The sequence below is a fragment of the Dipodomys spectabilis genome, unplaced genomic scaffold (genome assembly GCF_019054845.1).
Source record: "Dipodomys spectabilis isolate Male_0828 unplaced genomic scaffold, ASM1905484v1 ptg000066l, whole genome shotgun sequence".
Lineage (NCBI taxonomy): Eukaryota > Metazoa > Chordata > Mammalia > Rodentia > Heteromyidae > Dipodomys > Dipodomys spectabilis.
Genome location: NW_024870743.1, coordinates 5,251,820 through 5,274,543, shown reverse-complemented (window position 1 = coordinate 5,274,543; position 22,724 = coordinate 5,251,820). Strand labels below are relative to the sequence as shown.

Sequence of the window (22,724 nt, the reverse complement as noted above, 5' to 3'; positions counted from 1 at the left end):
ACGTGGGCTCAGCTCCCAACCTTGGGATGCAAACCTCATCATCAGAGCCTTGTGGGAGCTGGGATACGGGAGGAAATGACCAATGCTGTGTGAGCCATCAAAACCAAATTCCTACATTTGGGGATGACTTTGTAGGCTGCTAGAAGAGAGAGAGAGAGAGAGCGAGAGAGAGAGAGAGAGAGAGAGAGAGAGAGAGCGAGAGAGAGAGAGAGGGCGCCTTCACTGTAGTCTTCGTCTGGAAAGGTGTATTTCAGTAAAGCGCCATTTCATCCCCAAGCCCTCTCTTGCAGGGAGGTCAGACAGGCCTGCTTGGGTGTCCCAAGCCACATCCCTCTACTTCCAGCCACAATCAGGCCTAAGATTACCGGCTGGACTTCCCAGAGGGCTCGGGGGCAGGGGCAGAGCCCCCTGGGAAGCAGAGCTGAGGTTTCCTGCCCCAGGGACAGGCAGCCTCCCTCAGTCAGCAGAGCTGGCCTGGGGCTGACAGGACAAGACTCCTCTGAGTGACTGGAGGGGGGTGGGGTGCCTGGTAAACCTCCCCCAGCTCTAGGGGCGTTTCCTCCAGGAAGCCCCCCACCCACCCACCGCGCTGCTAGACGCCTGTGCCTACGAAAGCTTGGGCCAGTCGCAGCCGTCCATATATATTACCCCTACACAGAAGCCAAGAATGCAAAACCAGCGGCTCCGAAGACCAAAGCGGGCGGGAGAGAGGGAAAGACGTGGGGGGCTCGGCCTCAATGTGTGATTGGCTACTTGTGCGACCCCGGTGGCTCCCGCCTGAAGGCCCAGCTGAGATCTGAGGATGGCTGGGGCAGCAGCCGGCACGGCACGCGCACACACACAGCAAGTGTGCAGAACGCACGCGCGCACACACACACAGCAAGTGTGCAGAACGCACGCGCGCACACACACACAGCAAGTGTGCAGAACGCACGCGCGCACACACAGCCAGTGTGCAGAACGCACGTGCACACACACACAGCAAGTGTGCAGAACGCACGCGCACACACACAGCAAGTGTGCAGAACGCACGCGCGCACACACAGCAAGTGTGCAGAACGCACGCGCACACACACACACAGCAAGTGTGCAGAACGCACGCGCACACACACACAGCAAGTGTGCAGAACGCACGCGCGCACACACACACAGCAAGTGTGCAGAACGCACGCGCGCACACACACACAGCAAGTGTGCAGAACGCACGCGCGCACACACACACAGCAAGTGTGCAGAACGCACGCGCGCACACACACACAGCAAGTGTGCAGAACGCACGCGCGCACACACACACAGCAAGTGTGCAGAAAGCACGCGCGCACACACACACAGCAAGTGTGCAGAACGCACGCGCACACACACAGCAAGTGTGCAGAACGCACGCGCACACACACAGCAAGTGTGCAGAACGCACGCGCACACACACACAGCAAGTGTGCAGAACGCACGCGCGCACACACAGCAAGTGTGCAGAACGCACGCGCGCACACACACAGCAAGTGTGCAGAACGCACGCGCACACACACAGCAAGTGTGCAGAACGCACGCGCACACACACAGCAAGTGTGCAGAACGCACGCGCACACACACACAGCAAGTGTGCAGAACACCCGTCCACGCGCACACACGGCGAGGAGCCCAGGACACAGAAGGAGACGCCGCGGACACAAGCCGACAGGGTCCCGGAGCCCCAGGCGGTGCGCGTGCGCGTGCGCGTGCGCTGCTCTGCAGACGAGCGGGGCCTCGACGCAGGAACAGAGCCGGCACCAACGGCACCAAGACGTCGCTTCTGCTAGCCGTCGAGCACGTTTAGCAAGGGTTTTTTGGTTTTTGCCTGAATACAAGAAGCCTTAGCGTGCTGTTCGCTGCGGCCGCGGGCTTCAGCTCAGGAAGGCGGTCACACCAGAGGCCACGGCGGGAAAGTGAAGGGACTGAGCGAAAGGTATCCTAGCACCGGGTCCCGGGAAAGACGACGCAAGACCTCGGACCCGGGACACAAGGCAAGGCGTCAGCCCCGCCCCAGGCCCCGCCCCGAACCACGCCTTCCGGTTCCGCCCCAGGCCACGCCCCAAGCCACCCCCATTCCCCCCAATTGCCGCCTCCCCCGTGGAAAAAAAAACCAAACCGGTAACCTCTACCCGGCTGCCGTCTATTGGCCAGGTGGGTGAGCGAAGTCCATGGGAACCAATGAGCTGTGGCCACGGCACGGCGAGCCCTTCCGGCCCCGCCCCGCGCGCCGCCGCACTGCTTCTCTGCGGCCGAGGGCGGGACGTGGGCGCGGCGCGGCGGAGCTGAGTCGGCGGCGGCGCGGACCGAGTGGCGTGCGCTCGGCATGGCTGTCCTGGGGCTCGGTAGGCGCGGGCCGGCGGCGGGCGGGCCGGCGGGTCGGCGGGCGGCCGCGTGGGGGGCGCAGCGGGGCGTCCCGAAGCACTCTGGGGGAGCGGGGCCGGCCCTGCCACGCCGGGCCTCGCCTGGGCCCCGGCAGAGGGGCGCCCGGCCGGTCTTTGGGGGCTTTGCCGCCGGCGGAAGCGGACCCGGGTCGGAGGCCCGGGGATCGCCAGGCCGGGGCGGGGCGGGGCCCCCGAGGCCCGGGGGTCGAGCCGGGGGAGGGGAGCGGCGGGCCCGGCCCCCGCTCCGGCCCGGTGCGTCGGGGTCGCGCCGCCCGCTCCCTGCCACCGCTTCGTTGGTGCAGCTCGTGCTCCAAAAAACTGGCATCTCGGCCAAGGGCCGATCGGTGCCACCCAAAGGCGGGCGAGAGCGCCTGCCGTGTCCCCGCACTTGCGGGGGTCGGGAGGGCCGGAGCCCGGAGAGATGCGACCGGCCGTTCTCCCCGACCACAGAGGGCCGCGTCCCCCGGGCTGGCCGGGCTCTCGGCCGCCGCGCCCGCCCCGCGCGCCAGGTCCCGAACCCCTCCGGGCGGTGCTTTTGCGTCCACGCTCTGGGGTGGACAATGGCACTTTGCGGGGTTAGTGAGTTAGTCCGCGTTCAAGAGAAGCGAGGTAAGAGTACTTGCTAGAGAGTGTGTGTGTGTGTGTTGGCACTGAAGCTTGAACTCAGGACCTAAGTGATGCCCCTTACCCTTTTCACTCAAGACTGGCTTGGAACTGAGGTCCTCCGATCTCAGCCCCCTAAGAAGCTAGGGTTGATTACGAGGTGTGAGCTGGTGCCTTGCTATGATCTGTAGAGGGGACGCGGGAAGATTTTGGTCTGTTTCCTTCCCTGGGTAAATTCAGATTAGGTTCTGAAGGACTGTAATTCTCTCAGCAGCACATAGTTCTAATCTAATAGATGTAGCCAGTCTTTGGGGGAGCGCCTGATTTCTGGATGGTTGCTCTGGGCCGCACAGTTGCTAGCAGGGTGGGACAGACGTGAATTTGTGACACTCTTAATTGCCCCGGAGGACAAGGAAGCCACTGATGGCAAAACTGGCATCGGCTCCCTGGACACCGGGATCTTCCAGTTTGCAAGCAAGTGCCTCTTACCACTGAGTTGAATGGCAATTTGAATTTTAGAAAGAGAACATTCACTGGTTAGCATTGCTCTACTTTGTCATCTTAATCGATTGGTTTAATTGCCTGGAGACGGTTATGGGCTACTTTATGCTGTTAGATCTTACCCTATAAATGCCATCTTTCCATTTAAGGACTTAGATCCCAAACCTTTGATCAGGACATTTCATTGGCTTGTCATTTCTAAGGAGGGGAAATTTGAAAGAACTCTGAAATTTAAAGTTAGATACAAGTCCCCACCTTTACAAGACACACACACATACAAGAAGACCACAAAGCCCATGCTAGATGGTCAGTAGTCCTGACCACCTTCATTGGAGAAGAAGCACATTCCCGAGGAGGTTGGGGGTCTTGGCCAAGCCCTGGGGTGGGAAGGAGAGAGTGCTCGTTCACGGCTGCCCCTGATTGCCCAGGATAATGGAAGCATCTTCCGTCTGCGTGTGTACGGAATGGAGGGATGCTCCCCGTCACACCTCTGCACCCTCCCAGCCCTTGGTGGGAAGTGTGGCTTATGTGGCCATGTTCCATTTCCTTATTATGTCTCCTGCATTCCATGTCTGTTTCCTAGTGTATAAAATGGGCGTGCTGCTATGCAGCCTATAGAATTTTTTAGTGACTTAAGTGTGTTAGATGCTTAGAACAATGCCAGTATACGGTCATGCGTGTTTTCTCCTATTTATTCACTTATTTATGGATTGGTTTTGTTTTTTTGTGCTGGTACCGGGGCTTGAACTCAGGGCCTCGAGCTCTCCCGTGGCTTTTTCTCTGAAGGCTAGCACTCTACCAATTGAACCACACGTCTTACTTCCAGCTTTTTGCTGGTTATTTGGAGATGAGTCTCATGGATTGGTCTGCCCAGACTGGCTCTAGACCGGGATCCTCAGATCTTACCCTCTTAGTAGGTAAGATTACAGACATGAGCCTGTTTTGTTGTAAAGCCTCTTTTCCTTTAAAAGGAAATCTTTCTGGAAGGCAGTTGGACAAAATGGCAAGCCGTATTTCCTGAGACCTTGTTTAAAAATCTTAATGACACAGTCATTGGGGAGGGGGTAGAAGAGTTTTCAGCATTGAACTGTTACAAGTAAAAAATTTTAAATAATTCAGTTTGTAGTAGATTTGGAAGATGGTTCCTCGATTGTATTGGAGGTAATAAGTAATCCTTGTTCCTTAAATGCAAAATGCCTGTAATATTCTCTTTTGCTTTTTCCAATTTAGAAAATTTCACATTAGGGGTTGGGAAGGTGGCTTAGTGGTAGAATGCTTGCCTAGCATGCATGAGGTCCTGGTTCAATTCCTCAGTACCACATACACAAAAAAAGAAATGAAATAAAATTTTAAAAAATTACTAAAAACAAAGAAAATTTCACAATAGATTCAATGTATTGAATACATATCAGTTCCGAACTGTTTATTTTTTTAAAAAAACTTCTTTTACATAACCAGGTGCCAGTGGCTCATGCCTGTAATCATAGCTACTCAGAAGGCTGAGATCTGAAGATCATCGTTCAAAGCCAGCCAGGGCAGGAAAGTCTGTGAGACTCTTACCTCCAATTAACCTCTCAAGTGGAAGAGCTCTCTCCTTGAGCAGAAGAGCTCAGGGACAGCACCTCGGCCCAGAGTTCAAAGCCTCACGACCAACAAAAGAATGAAAAAAAAAAACAAAAAACCCAAAACTTCTTTTAGAGTAGTAGAACTCTGGATGTGATTCCTCCTACCTGCAGTGCCAGCATTCAGGCATATAAGGGTTCTAGGCCAGTCTGAGCTACATAGCAAAGTAGTGAGACCTGGTCTTACGAAACAGAAGTAGAATCCCACAGCTATCCAGACCCCCCCCTCTTTTTTTCCCCCAGGTACTGAGGATTAAACTTTGCCTTACTAGCTAGGCTGCTTTACTAGTCTATTGGTGCTTTGTATGCATGTATAAAGATGTCAAAGTGAAGTCCCCTGTGTACAACTAATGTATACTAATAAAAAGTGTTTTTAAAAGAAGATACTTTCCTCTACCCTATAGTTACTTGTTCTTTCCTGCTTTTTTTTTTTAAAGAGTCTAATACTCCTCTCACTGAGCTAGTTTTCCTACTCTTAGTAACAAAACTCGATTACAGAGTTACATGTGTTCTCCAGCCATGGGAGATTTTCACTGTGCTGCCTCAGCTGTAGGAGATTTTCAGTCTGCTGCCTCAGCAGGCAGGAGACAGTCATGGGCATCAGTCAATCTAATGGCAGTCATCGGTCTTCCCTGCGTACCTCTCTGTTGGTTACTGTTGCTACCCCATCTTTCTAAGTTCTTCAAATATTAGCTGTATCTATGATTCCAATGCAGTGTTCTTGATTAGTGTGTTTACTGTTACCCAAGTTATACTGAGCCATTTTCTCATAAGTGTAACCTAGTTAAATGAGCAAAGTTTAGAGATAATTGAGGGAATTGTACCATGTGTTTGCATGATCATAGGGGAGCCATGATCATAGGGCAGCCTTTCTTCCTTCCTTTGTTTACTTACACAGGAAGATACTTTCTGCATTCTTATTACCTTGGAAAAATCAAGTGTCTTATGGACTTGAACATTGAAAATGGTATGTGACAGAGAATTTAGACAGGTGACAGTAACCTTGGTGTATAGTGCAGACAAAATCTACCATTGAGTTCATTTGAAATCCTTCAAATCCTGTCTACAAGTTCAGCATGTGAAAACATGATGAAGAGGGCATAGTCACTCTGCCTCAGAAGACAGGCAAGCACAGCCTACCTGTAATCCCAACATTTGGGAAGCTTGAGGCAGGAAGATTTTGAGCTTAAGGCCAGACTGGGCTACATAGTGAGACCCTACCTCAAAAACCGACAAAAAATAAAAAACTTTCTGTGTTCTTAATATAGTAGTTCAGAATTATTTCTCATACAATTGGTATAAGTGCCCTTAAGTTCTCGGGGTAGCCAACAAAAGTATATTTGATCTATGTATGGCTAAACCGTGCTAACAGCAATACAGTAGACGTGTCTGTACTGGCATGCGCGCGCATGCCAGTATTGGGGCTTGAACTCGGGGCCTGGGAGTTGCCCTTAGCTAAGCTTTTTTGCTCAAGGTTGCACTCTTATTGCTTGAGCCACAGCTGGCTTTGGAAATAAGAATCTTATGGACTTTCCTTCCTGGGCTGGCTTTGAACTGGTATCCTAAGATCTCAGCCTCCTGATTAACTAGGATTACATGCATGAGCCACTGGCACCCAGCTTCATACCTTCTTTTATGGCATCATTTACATAGTAATATGCTCATCCAACAACAATGAAAGCTTGAAAATGTGCTATGCACAATGTAGGTGAATGTAAAGGGCCAGATGTGATGGTGCATGCTCTAATCCCAGCTGTTCAGGAGGCAGCATGGGGATTGTGGTCAGAGGCTATCCTCTATCTCAAAACCTAAAAGCAAAAGAAATAGAGTATGGCTAATCTCTAGAATACTCTCCTTCTCAAGGCTCCAAATTTAATCCCCCATACCACCAATAAAAATAAAAATAGATATAAACAAACAATGCCCTTCATTGCCACCACAGTCAGGTAATGGAGACAGTTGTTTTTCCCTTAAACAAAAGTTCTAATAAAGACAGCGTGCAATGTAATAGAGTAATACATAAAGGGATAAATAGTGTGGACAGCTCAAGGTCCTACAACAAGATACAACCTGTCAGTGTTTCAGTGTCTCTAAAGTGGCAATGTAACAGTGCTCCGACAGAGATGGTTGCAGAGAATGCAGGTGTTAGTACATGGGAAATGCAAAACATAGTGCTTAAGTCTTCTCCAGCGCCGTTCCTCCTTGCTCGGCACTGCGCCGTGGGAGTGAAGTTCATGGGCCCCAGCTGCAGCAGGGAAGGACCGGTGCCCAGGGCTGGCCCGCCAGGCCCCGCCATCCTTGGGGGCTTGATGTAAACAGCGTCATCACTGCGTGCTTCCGTTGTCATTCTAGGTCTGGTGAGCTGTACCTTGATTCTGGCAGTCAGTGGTCTCTACTCCTCTAGTGATGATGTCATCGAGTTAACGCCATCAAATTTCAACAGGGAAGTTATTCAGAGTAACGGTTTGTGGCTTGTAGAATTCTATGCTCCGTGGTAAGTATTACAAAGTATTTAGAGAAGACTTCTGGTCCTTTATGAACTTGAGGGGATCATATGAAAAGCTGGTTTTGTTCCGAGTCTAATCTGTGTTAGTCCGTTGCTCACTGAAAAGAGGTAGAGAAGAGGCAAATGGCACATGAGCAAAGAATCCTAAGCAAAGGGAAGAGAAGAGCTAGCAAGTTCAGGGACAGCCTTGTTACACAGTGAGACCCTAGCTCGAAGAAAAAAGACCAGACTCCTGGTGGTTCTTGCCTTTAATGCTGGCTACCCAGGAGGTATAGGTTGGGAAGATCTAAGTTCAAGACCAGCCCAGGTTTTTTTCCCTAGGCCCAAAACAGGACTTTTAATCATTAAAATAGCCAGAGCTAAAAGGGCCAGATTGGCTCAAGTGGTAGTAGCCTGCCACACATGCAAGCAAGCCCTGAGGTTCAAACCTCTGTACAGCCAAAATGCCACGTAACTATCATTACACTCACGTGCATAATTGTGTATGGTCAGCACAGTGCAGGGCTGTTTGTGTAACTAAGCATTTAATGCAAACCCCCCCACAAGAATAGAAACAAATGAATGGAAAATATGCAAAAATGCATGGGGTTCAGCAGGGGCAGTGCAGAGCCCTGAGGGCAGACCACGCCCTGCCCCAAACCACCCATGTGTGCGGGTGCACTGCGCGGCGCGCGGGCACGCGAGCACCCATCCAGCGTGACTCTCCCGCTGTGGGAGCCTAGGTTCTTAACAGAGCATGATATTAGAGTGAAAAACTGGTTTGGTTGAAGGTGTAGCTCGATGGTAGAGTTGAAGTTTAGCTTGCATAAAGCCCTGAGTTTGATCCCCAGCACCACATAAACAAAAGATGAACCTGACAGACACCATCGTCCACGGCTGTGTGGTGGCAGCTGTATTTCTTCTGTCTCCGTGTGATGCTTTGTAAAATGGAAGTAGTGCCAGAACTTGCCTCGGGCTTTCCGGGGGCTTGATGAAATCCTGTGTGGTGCTGGCACATGGTATTTGCTTATCAGGCCCTTAGAGAAGAAGACTAACTTTTGGAAAAAATACACCAGATATGTATGAGTAATCTGTGGTATGTGCATAAAACGGAGCAGTGAAAATATACAGTGTAGCTACCTACAGCTTAATGACTGAGAGAAGCATGAGTGTGTGTGTGTGTAATTTTTCACAAGTGCTTTTCTGTGTTGTGTTTCACAATTTTTTCAAAGTGCTGGAACCTACAAGATGATGTAGGGTTTTCCCCTGTCTTCTCCCTCCCTCTGCCGCCCTCCCCGCCCCCACCCCACGTACATTGCCCTTTGTGATATCACATGCTTTTAAACCTGTTAGGTTTACTTACTTGGGTTTAATGTTTTGTTTTGTTTTGTTGGTGATGGGGCTTGAACTCTGGGCCTGGGCACTGTCCCTCAGCTCTTCAGCTCAAGGCTAGCGCTCTACCACTTGAGCCACAGTGCCACTTCTAGCTTTTTCTGTTTAGGTGGTGCTGAGGAATTGAACCCAGGGCCTCATGCATGCATGGCAAGCACTCTGCCACTAAGCCATCTTCCCAGCCCCTACTTACTTGGGTTTGAATATGCACTTTTCACTCTCAAAATGACTTGTGGTGGTAGAGTGTTGAGATATCATAAGCACAGGAAATCCAGGACAGATGCCTGTCTAAAATGAAAGGGTTGAGTGGTAGAGCACTAGCCTTGAGCACAAAGAGGCTCAGGGACAGTGCCTGCGCCCAGAGTTCAAGCCCCAGGACTGGCCAAAATGAAGTGAAATGAAAGATTCGAGCTGGATGTGCTGGTACATGCCTGTACTCCCAGCACAGAAGAGATTGTGGCAGGAGGGTCGCAGGTTCAAGGCCAGCTTAGGCTACAGAGTAAGACCCTGTTCCAGCAAAAACCCAAAAACTGTATGTTGAAAACAAACTATATAACTTGTGAGTGGGGACAGGAGGGAAAAGCCAGGAGAGGATGAGGAAAGGATTGACATTGTCCAAGAAGAAATGCACTCATCACCTTCATTACCTGACCTGTGAACTGCTTCCCTGCCGTTCATCACCTTCATAATAACAAGGAAAAATTAAAAAGAAAAGGAAAGGTCAAATCAAGAGCGTCAGCCCCTAATAGATTTAAGCTCAGAATAGAACTTCCTAAAAATGCAGATTCCTTTTCTAGAGACTGATTTCTGAGGCCCAAGTATCTTCATTTGCCTAGCCTTGTAGGTCCACACATCAGACTTGATAGGCTCTTATAGGCATATTCCAGGATAGAGTGAGCAAGCAGTAGAGTTTATTAAACATTGAGATGATGGTATACAAAATGATTACCATAAGTAATAAAATATCTTAAGTTGCTGGGCACTGGTGGCTCACACCTGTATCCTAGCTCCACAGGAGGCTGAGAGCTGAGGATCACAGTTTGAAGTCATCCCGGGTGGGAAAGTCTGTGAAACTTATCTCCATTTAATCTCAGGTCAAGTTGGAAGTGGAGCTGTGGCTCAGTGGTAGAGTGCTAGCCTTGAGCAAAAGGAGCTCAGGGGAAAAAAAATGTCCTCAGGTCCTCCACCCTCCTTTACCAGTGCTCATCCTTCTGCGAGCCTCGGCCTTGGTGCATCTCCCCTATTGACCATTGGTGGATGTTTTATGAATTCAGGGGACCTGAGGTTTCTAACTGTCACCTGATGGTGTTTTCTTCCCCCTGCAAGGTGTGGTCACTGCCAAAGATTAACTCCAGAATGGAAGAAAGCAGCAACTGCATTGAAAGTAAGTTCTGAGATTTTCACAGTTACCTGTTTGTGTTTTAAGTGTGCAGATGGGTTAATGTTCACTGAGGAGTTAATTTGCATATCAGTCCAAAAGGCAAAATCACATACTTTATTTTTCATGTTGTGTGGTTTGGTTCATTCTGCTTCCCAGATGAATGGTATGGCTCCTGTCAGTCCTGTCGTGAAGGCTGCTGAGTTCATTACCCATCAGCCCCCTCCCCTCCTTGAGTGCGCTGGTGTTTAGGGCTAACCTCTTCTGCGGATCACTTGTGATTTCACTGGCTTCTTCCTTCTACCAGAATCAGATGATGCTTTCAATTGAAGGAAAAACAGAAAACGCTTATGTTTCCACAGGATGTTGTAAAAGTGGGTGCAGTCAATGCAGATACACACCAGTCCCTTGGAGGTCAGTATGGTGTTCAGGGATTTCCTACCATCAAGATTTTTGGAGCAAACAAAAACAAACCTGAAGATTATCAGGGTAAGGACTTTCCCTAAACAGGATTGGCTTATAGGAGAGAACCTAGCATGATTCTGTAACTTAGCCCAGCCCTGCAACCTTCTTAGCCTCATTTATGCTGAAGTTCCCTGTCTAGAGATGGCACAGTTTTGAATATCAAAGCATTCTACAGCTAAGATGATGATGATGATAAGTTATGCTAGTTTAGACCCACACCACCTTGCCAGGAGTACCTTACCTTACCTTACCTTCATGGCTGTGTCATCATCACAATTACTTAACACTTGATAAAGATCTGTGGGGGGTTCTTCCCTTTACTCTGGGAGTAGGACCTAGCAAATCAGTGAAAAAGAAGAGCCTGTGATTTGCAAGTTATTGTACACTTACTTATGTGGTATTTTGTTCATGGATCTTTATGACTTATAACATTTGAATATGAAAGCTGTTCTTTTTCTCTTAAACTATTGGAAATGGACACTTGCAGTTCTTGTCTTGCAGATAAATAAACTGTGAGTGTTTGCTATGAGTCACTGCAGCAGCTAGAGAGTTCTGGCTCCAAACTCTCATGTTATTCTAGTCGCACCATTCTTATATAGAATGGTTCTGTTCCTAATTATAAGACATCCTGAACAGGCTGGTGGTGCAGCTCAGTGTGGAGAATACCTTTGGCATAGACAGGGCTCTAGGTAAGATCCTAGCACCACACACCAACCCCAAGAAGATCCCATAAATAGGTTATTTACATAAGATGGTCAGAATGGCCAGATCAGTAGTGGTCCTAATGAAAGTATTGAGCCTACTCGGTTTAAAGCTTACATTGTGGCCAGGTTGATTAAATTCTCACAAGATTTTGCCACATAAAGCGTATCACTATTGTTTTTGCTGGTGTAACCAGAGAGCCTGGGCAGTAGGAGAGTCTGCAGCACAGAAACAGAGTTGTCAGGGTGCCTGCCTTTGGTGTTCCCTGTGGGGTACTGCTGATAAAGAATGAGGCTAGTGGGCGTGGGATCTGTAGACCTTGAACTTGGGAGCTAAGGCAGTCCAGCCTGGTGTAACTGCTGCTGGCCTTACTGCAGGCCTCTCCAAACTAAGTAGCATTTCATTGCTCTGCACGAAAGCCCTCGTGTTAGCTGTAAGCACAGGAGACAGTGCATGCTCCATGTCAGCATAGTTGATAGATCTCCCCAGTTAGGGGCCAAAAATCCTTGGAAATAAGACCTTAAATACATCATTCTTTTTTTTAAGTCTTATTTTTATTTTGTCCAATTACTTTTTGGTGCCAGTCTAGTGGTTTGAGCTCAGCCCCTCCATCTTGCTCACCTTGCTTGCTCTAGTCCGGCATTTTGCTAGTTAATTGACATTAAGGGTCTCAAGGAATTTTCTGCCCAAGCCGGCTTCATAACAGTGATCCTCAGCTCTCAGCCTCCTGAGTAGCTAGGATCATGGATGTGGGCCATCAGTGCCCTGCATGGCACTTTTTGTGACTAGGGATTTGGGGAACACAGCCATACCTATGCTCAGAGCTGCTTAGAAGAGCAGCTCTTATTTGGCCTGATACAGAAAGAGCTTGCCTAGTGCTGGTCTGTGTCAGAAAGACCTTCCTTCCCAAGTGTAGTTCTGAATTGGTGTGTTCCATGGGAAGGGTCAGAGGAGAGGCTCTGCTCAACAAGACACCTCGGGGAGTGCGAGTCTGTGTCTGTTCATCTTGCCTCTTGTGCTCTGAGGGGCTTTGCACCCTGTCTCAGTCGGGGTGTGGTGCATTCCAAGACCCTATGATAGCCAAGCGTGGATCACACTCTGTATAGACTTAATTTTGTATACAGATGTGCCTTAATTTATGAATTATGTGTAATAGGAGAGTGGTGACAATACCAGTTAACAGTAGAACAACGGCAATACACAGTAGTTACAGTTAGTGTGTTCTCTCACACTTGAATCAAGATCATGGCTAACTGAAACCATTTAAAGGGGTGTGGGTGCTATACTGTAGTTTTTGTTTTTCGTTGTTGTTTTTGGTCGTGGGGCTTGAACTCCGGGCCTGAGTGCTGTCACTGGGCTCTTCAGCTCAAGGCTAGCACTACAGCACCACTTCTGGTTTTCTGGTGGTTCATTGGAGATAAGAGTCTCATGGACTTTCCTGCCTGGGCTGGCTCAGCCTTCTGAGTAGCTAGGATTACAGGCGTGAGCCACCAGTGCCCAGCCTGCCTCAGTGAGTTTTAACACCACTTTGGAACTTAAGTTCAAATAAGCAGGACAAAAAAAAAAGGTACCATCTGGGTGCCAGTGGCTTAAGCTTGTAATCCTAGGTACTCAGCAGGCTGAGGTCTAAGGATTGCTGTTTGAAGCCAGCCCAGGCAGGAAGGTCTGTGGGACCACGATCTCCATTTAATCAGCAATATGGAATAAGTATAAGATTGTGGCTCAAGTGGTAGAGTGCTAGCCTTGAGCACAAAAGCTCAGGGACAGTGCCCAGGCCCTGAATCCAAGCCCCAGGACCAATAAAAAATGCAAAAAGGCTTTGATTTCATTGTAGTTGCGAGGTGTTTCATTTGCTTATTTCCCCACACAGCTTGCTGTAGTATAGGAATATGTCTATGTTTGGAAACTCCCCTGCTTTGCTAGCTAGGTAATGAGCTGCTCATTTGTCGGCACATGTGATCCGTGCAGTAATCGTTTGCCAAGTGTTCTTGAGTGCATGGAATGCACAGACGATGAGCGGGGAACTCTCCATCACGCTGATCACCTCAGACCAGAGAAGAAAATGGGCTGTTTCGGTGGCAGCTGTGCGGAGCACACTGTAGGGAGAAAGTGCTGTCATCCACACAGGCGCTCTTAGCTCTGTTTGCCATCTGGTGCGGCTGAGAATGCATAGAGATGCACGGGGGAGGCCTGCTGTCCGGGCCTTTCCCTCATTGCTCTTCGCCGTCCTGCAGGTGGCCGAACCGGTGAAGCCATAGTGGACGCCGCCCTCAGCGCTCTGCGCCAGCTGGTGAAGGACCGCCTTGCGGGCCGGAGCGGCGGCTACACTTCTGGAAAGCAAGTAAGGCTGTGTGCACTCAACTCTGAATTTGTCTCGTGATTTGTAGCCTTGAGTATGTGGACTCCTGTAGAAGGTGGCGTTCTTCCCCTTAATGTTTTAAATTGGTGTGCATTTAGTTAAAAGCAATACCAGGAAGGGTGTGGCATGATTGCACCTGGCGGCAGTGCCCGCTGCATGTGGTCTCCTGAGTCACCGCACCTGCCGCTCTGTCCTAGGCCCCCCGAGTGCGGCTGCCGGGGGCCCAGCGATGGAGTTTTTGCTGCATAAGTTCTTGACTTAAATCTGGCAAGCCTGAAATCCATGGAAACTTCTACCCAGGTGAATAGGGAAGAGGAGGAAGAAATAGAAGTTTCTGTTCCAGAAACTGGTATTTTGCATGCCTTGGTATAAAATATGAATCTCAGCCATGATATACCTGTACTCTTGTGGAAAGGTACGAATATTTTCTTTTTTCTAATTTTGGGTGGTACTAGCGTTTAGACTTTGGGACTCAACCATGGCTAAGCAAGGCCTCACTCTGACATGAGCTGTGCCCAGGATTTTCTTTTCTCTTGGGCCAGCCTTGGACCGCAGTCCTCCGTCCTATCCACGGAGGTACACATGTGTACCACTGTTCCTGGCTTGTTCATTGCTCTTTGCTGGGGCTGACCTCAAGCCCCAATCCTCCTGATCTCTGCCTCCTAAGCAGGCATTAAAGAGGCTTATAAAATGGCTCTCCAGTCTTTTAGGAAACCAAGAAAGCCAGCTCCTCTGTACCAAGTCTGAGCTACCCAGAGACGTCCTGTGCTTCCCTTTCATTTTAGACCAGGATGTTTGACGAGCGGGCTGCTCAGCTTCCGCATGCATCCTCAGTAGAAACAGCCAGACGCTGTGCCGCGAGCTTCTTGAGCTTAGTACTGAAGAACACCTTCCACAAATTGGGGAAAGGGGTTCTGGGGTGTAGTTCAGGGGTACCGCATTTGCATTCCTCGGGCAGGTCTTGGGTCTTATCCCCAGCACCCCAAGAAAGGAAGGAAGGGAAGGAGGGAGGAAGGCAGGCGGGCATTAAATTAAGAAGGTCGCTAATGGCATGGACTCGAACTGTGGACTGTGATCACTGTAGTTACGTAGAGATCGAGCGTCCTGGGATGGGACAGCGGCTGTGCCCGAGGGTGAGAGCTCCTGTGTTAGGCTGGTGATTCTTAGAGCACTCGTAAGCTTTCTCTCACCAGAATAGCAGGTGAAGGAATTGTAGAACAGACTGTGTGTCACGGTCTGTGCTGCGCTGTGTGCGGTGGTGACTGGCGGAGGGTGCCTGCAGGAGGTGGTATTCACAGCACCTCGAAAGAACTCAAAAAGCCTCCCGGAGTGTAAAACGATTGTTTCATTTTACACGCATGCATATGTGAACATGTACATGTGTGTGCGAGTGTTGGTCAGATTGTAGTCCACCATTTGTCCTGTGTGACAGGGTAGAAGCGATAGTTCCGGTAAGAAGGACGTGGTGGAGCTGACAGACGACAGCTTTGATAAGAATGTTCTGGACAGTGAAGACGTGTGGATGGTGGAGTTCTACGCCCCGTGGTGTGGACACTGCAAGAAGTAAGTGCTTTCTGCCACGTGGCCGCACTCGCTCCGCGCCGGCGCATCTGCTCCTGAGCGCGGCCTCGGGGTCGCTCCTCAGCACGCGGCGCGCTGCCGCGGAACCTTCCACCTGACTTTCCACCCACAGCCAGCGGGCTGCTCCGTGTCCAGGACTAACGTGGGGGTGGACGTGAGGGCTAGCATGAGCGCTGGTGAAGCCACTTGAAGGATTTGCAGTGTGATGTAAAACGGGCTGGGCAGAAATGCCCGGCGGGGTGTGAGCACTGTCGGGGACCTAGAAGGACTTTTCACGAAGTGCATCTCCGCAGCCTGGAGCCGGAGTGGGCCGCTGCCGCCACCGAGGTGAAGGAGCAGACCAAGGGGAAAGTGAAGCTGGCCGCCGTGGACGCCACTGTGAACCAGGTGCTAGCCAGCCGATACGGGGTGAGTGCTTGACCAGGCCCCCTCTTTGGGAGACAGCCAGCTGTCACTTGAGCCAGTATTCCGGGTAGAAGGAGTAGTGCCCGACCTCTGTGGGTGTGAAGAGACAAAGTCCTTTCGTGGTCATCACTGTCACGTCTGGGACTGAAGACGGATGTTTTTCAGTATTGCACTGCTTGTACCCCATGATTGACAGGTATTTGCACGGCTTTTGAAGGCGGACCTGTTCTGGTGTTCATTCTGGAGCCATATGCCACGTGAATGCCCAGGGCTAGAATAACATTTCAGCTTTTCAGTTAGATTGTTAAAACTGGCGAATAGCTCTTTGAGAATCATTGGACATTGATTCAGGTTGGAGAATTTTAATTTTTTGGTGGCAGGGGTGGTATTGAGAATGCTAGTTTCAATTTTTGGTGTGGTGCTGAGAATGGAACCCAGATCCTTGTGTGCGCAGGTTAAGCACTGCTCAGTGATAACTGCAGCTTTCTGTTCATGTGTGTGGGTTGATGAGGGAGGGGCGCAGTGGCTCAGCGTGGTCTCCAGCTTGCAGTCCTCCTGTTTCAGCCTCCCACAGAACTGGGATTGCAGGCGTTCACCGTGCCCAGCTGGAGGAGAGATATTTAAAGCTGGTTTTAGCAACTGAAGGTTGTGGATTTTTTCCCCAATAGATTAGAGGATTTCCTACAATCAAGATCTTTCAGAAAGGCGAGTCCCCCGTGGATTATGATGGTGGGCGGACAAGATCGGACATTGTGTCCCGGGCCCTGGATCTGTTCTCCGAGAACGCGCCTCCTCCGGAGCTGCTGGAGGTGAGCGGGCAGCCCTTGGCGGTGGGAATGTGCTTCCTGTCTGCAAGGAAGGGGGTGAAGCGGGAGACTGGGTCTCATCTTCACACTCCGCTCTCGGCTTCCCTTTCCAAATGCTCTGAAGTGGGCTGTACTTCGGAATGGCGGGAGTTCGGGCACATGGCTCTGACAGATTGCTTATTTTCGTAGCTTTTGGCATTAATTGCCCCCAGGGCAGCTGCCTCTGGGGAGGCCTCGTGTGAGGGTGCTGCTGTGGTGCTCTCACCTAGACTTTCTCCCTGGCGTTCCCAGGCACGCTGAGCAATAGATGGGGAAACTGAGGCACTGGCTTGTATCCTTTCTCAGTATGCATCCTCCGCAGGTGTCCGCAGAAGGCTTCAGATAAACCCAAATGTCTGTGGAGGGTGGCTGGGGTTGGGCAGGTGCCAGGGAGGTGTGGCGCCTTCCACCCACCTCTTGTCCTGTGGCCCCACAGATAATCAACGAAGATGTGGCCAAGAAGACGTGCGACGAACACCAGCTGTGCGTGGTGGCCGTGCTGCCGCACATCCTGGACACCGGTGAGCATTCGAGGCCGCCCCAGAGCGCTCCCGAGGCACCTTGCATCTCTGTGCTCCGGCCTGAACAGTTGTTGCCTTGTTTTTCTGTTTACATCAGGAGCCTCAGGCAGAAATTCTTACTTGGAAGTTCTTCTGAAATTGGCAGACAAATACAAGAAGAAGATGTGGGGGTAAGTTACCTGCTCCTCGTCTCAGCTCCGTGGGGAATGGTGCTCCTGCGTTCACCCTGCTCTGGTTTTATGTAAGATAGAAAAACCACCCACAGAACTTGGGAGGCTGAGGCAGGAGGATCTCGAGCTTGAGGCCTGTCTCTTGTCTAGAGGATTACTTCTTTGTCCACAGACAAACTCTTTTTGTTGCAGCCCGGGCTGATGGCTCACACCTGTAATCCTAGCTCCTTGGGAAGCTGAGATCCAAAGGGTTGTGGTTCAAAGGCAGCCTGAGCAGGGAGGGTTGCTAGACTCTTACCTCCAGCTCTCCAGCCAGAAGCCAGGCTAGAGGCATGGATCGTCATGAGGAAGCAAGCTGAATGAGTGCATGGACCGGAGCTCAAAGCCCAGTTAGTCCCTGTCATAAAAGGGGGTTATAGTAATTCGTAATACAGCTTAATTCCAGTACAGTCTTGAAGAGAAAAATGGATGTGTTTCCTATTCACTTCTGCATGAGGACTGGGTCTAAGGAGAAACATCAACACAAGTTGGTTCCTTATGTTTTTTGTTTTTTGGTTTTTTTTTGGGTCCGGTCATGGGGCCTGAACTCTGGGCCTGGGCGCTGTCCCTCAGCTCTTCAGCTCAAGGCTAGCGCTCTACCACTTGAGCCACAGTGCCACTTCCGGCTTTTTTTCTTTTTGCTTATGTGGTGCTGAGGAATCGAACCCAGGGCCTCGAGCATGCAAGGCAAGCGCTCTACCACTGAGCAACCTTCCCAGCCCCTCCTTATGTTTTTTGAAGCCAGGTCTCACTATGAACCCAGGCTAACCTCCCAGTGCTGGAGTTACAGGTGTACACTACCCTGCCCCGCTTGGATCCAGGCAGATTTTGAAAATTGTTTCTCACTTGTGGCTTATGTCTGTAATCTTTTTGTTTTGTTTTGTTTTTGTCATGGGGCTTGAGCGCTTCAGCTCAAGGACAGTGCTCTATTATGGAGACACAGCGTCCCTTCTGGTTTTCTGGTGGTTCATTGAAGATAAGAGTCTCGCGGACTTTTCCTGCCTGTGCTGGCTTTGAACCGTTATCTTCAGATCTCAGCCCCCTGAGTAGCTAGTATTACAGGCGTGAGCCACCAGTGTTTGGCTTTTACGTCCATAATCTTGAACTGTTTCAGGAAGTTGAGTTCTGAGGATCTCGATTCAAAGCCAGCCTGGGCAAGAAAGCCTATGGAACTTTTATCTCCAGTTAACTACCAAAAAAAGCTACAAATGGCTCCAGTAGTAGAGTGTTATTAACCTTAAGCTAAAAAGCTTCCCATCTATCTTCTTCCCATTCCTCAATATCCGTAGCCTCTCCTGGATACCTAGTACCCCTACTGTCCTCTACCAACACTTCACCCCTTGATATTTGTTCAACAAAAAAAATTACATTCCTGGGCTGAGAAGGTGGCTCAGTGGTAGAGTGCTTGCCTTGCATGCACGAGGCCCTGGGTTCCATTCCTCAGTACCACATAAGCCAGAAGTGGCGCTGTGGCTCAAGTGGTAGGGCGCTAGCCTTGAGCTAAAGAGCTGAGGAATAGCGCTCAGGCCCAGAGTTCAGCCCCCATGACTGACCCCCCCCCCCAAAAAAAAAATAAAATTATATTCCTACAACATAGGAAAACTTCACGTAGTTTAGGGACAGTATTTTGGAATCCAGAGACAAAATTGTCTTAGAGCCATAGCATCCCCTCTCGGGGACTTTATAAGATGTACGAGCTAGATTGTAACTCATTTAAAAATACCTTTGCCCTAAAAATTGCCCTGCTTTTGTAGATGGCTATGGACAGAAGCTGGGGCCCAGTATGAGCTTGAGAACGCCCTGGGGATCGGGGGGTTCGGATACCCCGCCATGGCAGCCATAAATGCCCGCAAGATGAAGTTTGCCCTTCTTAAAGGCTCCTTCAGTGAGCAAGGCATTAACGAGTTTCTCAGGTAATTTCTTGTGTTCGTAGTGGTTTAGTGTTTTATCGGTTGCATTTTGTTGTGTCTTTTGGCTTAAAGTAGGTGTATGTAAGTTTTACGTTTAAAGTAGAAGAGGATTGGATATTCATTCAGAAGGCAGAGCTTTCAAGTCCGCTGTACCTTATTCTCTGTCCATGGATATTTCTACTCTTCTGCTCTCAGGCCGCCTGCTGGCCGGGTGGGCACCTGGCCTGCGGCTCACCCGGCAGCCCTGCGTCCCCCTCCACCCAGGAAATGTGGGTCTGTCCCTAACGACTCCAGCCATTCATAGCGCTGTCCCTCTCAGCCACCCACCTCAGCCTGAGACTCACTTCACCCTCTTTTTTGGCGGGTCTAAAGGATTTCGTTTCCAGCCCTTGCTTTCAAGTTCGTTCTGCGCTGCGTGGAAGATAATTCAGCACACCGAAGATAGCCTAGGGGGTTCTGCCTGGTCGGGGCAGATGTGTGAGAGTGCCGCTCACACACAAGCGGGGCGGGAGCTGTGCAGACTGCGCTCTGCGCTTTCAAGGCCACGCCTCGGCTCTGCTTCCCCCCCCCCCTCCCCCCCCCCCCCCCCCCCCCGGCACTGGGGACCCGTGGGAGTTGGTGGGAGTCGGGGCAGCTGAGGCCAGCTGGAGCCTCCCCTGGCTCCTTCCCTCCTGGACAGGGACCTTGGCCAGCACCCAGCTTTCCTGCGGCTCCCCTCCCTCCCGTCGTCTTAGCGTGGATACTGGTGCCTCCATAGGGCTGAGGCGTTGCACGAGCCGTCAGGAGAGAACGGGCCTGGGGCAGTGGACATCAGCTGTGCTTAGACGGGGTTTCAACAAAGGGCAGAGAAACGATCTGAAAATCAGGAAAATGAGACATCAAAATAGACAAGTTTCATGTCCCCAAAACAGTAATGAATACAACCTACGGGGACTTACTCAGTGTTTATTTCCCAAGCATGGAAAACTTTCAATGTGTACAAAAGTAGAGAAACGAGGCTACAGGACATTTACACGGATTTTTCAACTTGAACAGTCAGTCAGCAAGTCCCACCCGTGTCAGATGTAACATGTCACCCTGGGTCTGGTGTGGTGGAGGAGGCTGATGAGGCCAGAAGATGTGGAGCTCGAGGCCAGTCTGGGCTGCCTCGAAGCTCCTACGAACGCAGTCAGTGCCATTATTGTATCTAAAGAAACTACAGTGGTTCCAGTTGCCTTAGTCATCTCAGCTTTCTGGCTGATGGAGCTAATCAGGTGCTTTCACAAAGAAGTGTGGGCTCAGTTTGTGGTTGTCACAGAACTCTGTTTCCACGATCATGGTGTCAGGTTTGAACAAGATACACGTCCTGTGATTCTTGTTTCTTCTGCGCTTGCCTTTCTGCCTGTGGCTTCACGTATGGATGGTTCGCTTCATCATTGCTGCCTTGGATACACATGCGCACTGATGAGTGTTTTTAGCTGTGGCTTTTAATAGCCAGATTATGAAAAGTCCATGACACTTTTCAGAAATGAACGTCCAGCCTGAGTTGTTGATGTGCTTTGTCCAAGTTCACGGCCTTAGAACACAGTTAACGCCTATGCTTTGTCTTTTCCCTCAGGGAGCTGTCTTTCGGGCGAGGCTCCACAGCACCTGTGGGAGGCGGGGCCTTTCCTGCCATCTCCACCAGAGAGCCCTGGGACGGCAGGGACGGCGAGGTGAGTGCCCCGGGCACGCACGCGCCCTCCGCCAGACCTGCTACCTGCTGTGCCACTGTGCCCCACCCAGCACCTTCCGCAGGTCCTTCCTCTGAAGGCCCCTCCCTGCCCTTTCCCCATCGCAAAGAAAGGGCGTGGTGTGTGCCTGTCATTTGGCTTGCCCCAAAGTAGATGTGGCCTGGAACCCACTGGCCACGTCTCAGAAACGGAAAACTAGTCTGAATTAGCATTTCCGCACAGTTCCGCCCACTGTCCTCAGAAGAACATATAAGCTGACGTTTACCTGACATTTCGTCTTTTTTGAGACAGGGTCTGTTAGTCCAGACAGACCTCAGTACTCCCCTGGTTCAAGTACTAAGGTTCTAGGCATGTGCCACTACACCAGGCTGGCTTTTGGTTTTAAAGAGACAGGAGATGGTCTGTTAAACCCATGCTTTATAGCTCCTCATGAGGCTGAGATCCAAGGATCCAGGTTCAGAGCCATCCAGGGCAAACAACTGGAAGCATGGTTCAAATGGTGAATCAAATGGTAGCTAGCCAGCCATGAGCAAAACAGCTGAGCAAGAATGAGAAGCCCTGAGTTCAACCCTTACCATCACACACATACACGTACAAAATGCTTCAAAGACCACGGTAGTAGAACACACTTAATATCTTAGCTTCAGCAAGTGAGGAGGATCTTGTGTTTGAAGTCGGCCCAATCTGTATAACAAACCCTGTCTGTCTCTTTGATGGTGGCCAGTGCTCACGCCTGTAATCCTAACTATACAAGAGGCTGAGATCTGAGGATCACAGTTCAAAGCCAGCCTGGGCAGGAAAGTTGGTGAGACAGACTCCTTATCTCCAGTTAACCACCAAAATGCCAGAAGTAGAGCTGTGGCTCAAGTGATAGAACATTCACCCTTAGCAAAAAAGCTCAGCGGCAGCACTCAAGCCCTGAGTTCAAGTCCCAGGACGCGAAATACAAAACCAAATCTCCCAATCTCAAAAAGGAAGTACCAGGCTTCATGCTAGCGCTCAGCTTTTCCACTCGTACTGTATAATAGGTAAAGATCCAGGTTGAGGAGAACCTGGATTGGAATTTAGAATCCTGGAAGTTAGGAGGCGCCTGCGCCAACAGAGACTGACTGTTGCTTTCTTGGGCCTGCCCTTGTCCCCAGCTTCCTGTGGAGGATGACATTGACCTCAGCGACGTGGAGCTCGATGACTTGGAGAAAGACGAGTTGTGAGCGCCCCGGCCTGGGCTTCCAGCTTCTTTTCTTGGGAGCGAGCAGATTTTCCCAGCAGTGAAGAACATTCTTTACAAACAGGTGAACCTCCCAGTGGCCTTTCTACCAGGAAGTAGCCCTTGATCGGTCATTTTGAGAACACTGCAACAGTGAGCTTTGCATCTCGAGAAAACACTGAAAAATTCTATGAATTGTTGGAACCAGTGATCGGATTGTGTTCTATCACATAATAGTTTGAAGAATACTTGGGCTGTGGAAACTTTTCCCTCTGACTGCTGCTTGAATGTTCTTGGAGGCTGTTTCTTATATATAGGTTTTTTAAAATGTGATTCCTTCATTTGAATATTAATGGCTTTTTCCATTAAAGAATAAAACGTTATTTTGGACAATGCCGACACATGTATGAAATTAGTGTCCCTATCATAAATGCCAG

At 50.2% G+C, this 22,724-nt stretch overlaps 1 protein-coding gene across 1 annotated transcript; it reads left to right on the top strand.

Annotated features, from left to right (window-relative positions):
• Window positions 1-2,271: 2,271 nt before the first annotated feature.
• Window positions 2,272-22,686, top strand: Pdia6 (protein disulfide isomerase family A member 6). The gene is made up of 13 exons (XM_042680738.1): window positions 2,272-2,351; window positions 7,469-7,610; window positions 10,320-10,377; window positions 10,734-10,860; window positions 13,773-13,879; window positions 15,330-15,460; window positions 15,772-15,886; window positions 16,552-16,692; window positions 17,165-17,249; window positions 17,347-17,419; window positions 19,213-19,371; window positions 20,966-21,062; window positions 22,223-22,686. The coding sequence occupies exons 1-13, from the start codon at window positions 2,333-2,335 to the stop codon at window positions 22,289-22,291; spliced, it is 1,323 nt and encodes a 440-aa protein (XP_042536672.1). The 5' UTR covers window positions 2,272-2,332; the 3' UTR covers window positions 22,292-22,686.
• Window positions 22,687-22,724: the final 38 nt, after the last annotated feature.

What these genes read in the sequence shown, in the direction of transcription:
- Pdia6 (XM_042680738.1), top strand. An exon ending in CAAACCTGAAGATTATCAGG is followed by an intron (nt 10,861 to 13,772) that starts GTAAGGACTTTC and finishes GCCGTCCTGCAG; the next exon opens with GTGGCCGAACCGGTGAAGCC. An exon ending in GCCGCACATCCTGGACACCG is followed by an intron (nt 17,250 to 17,346) that starts GTGAGCATTCGA and finishes TGTTTACATCAG; the next exon opens with GAGCCTCAGGCAGAAATTCT.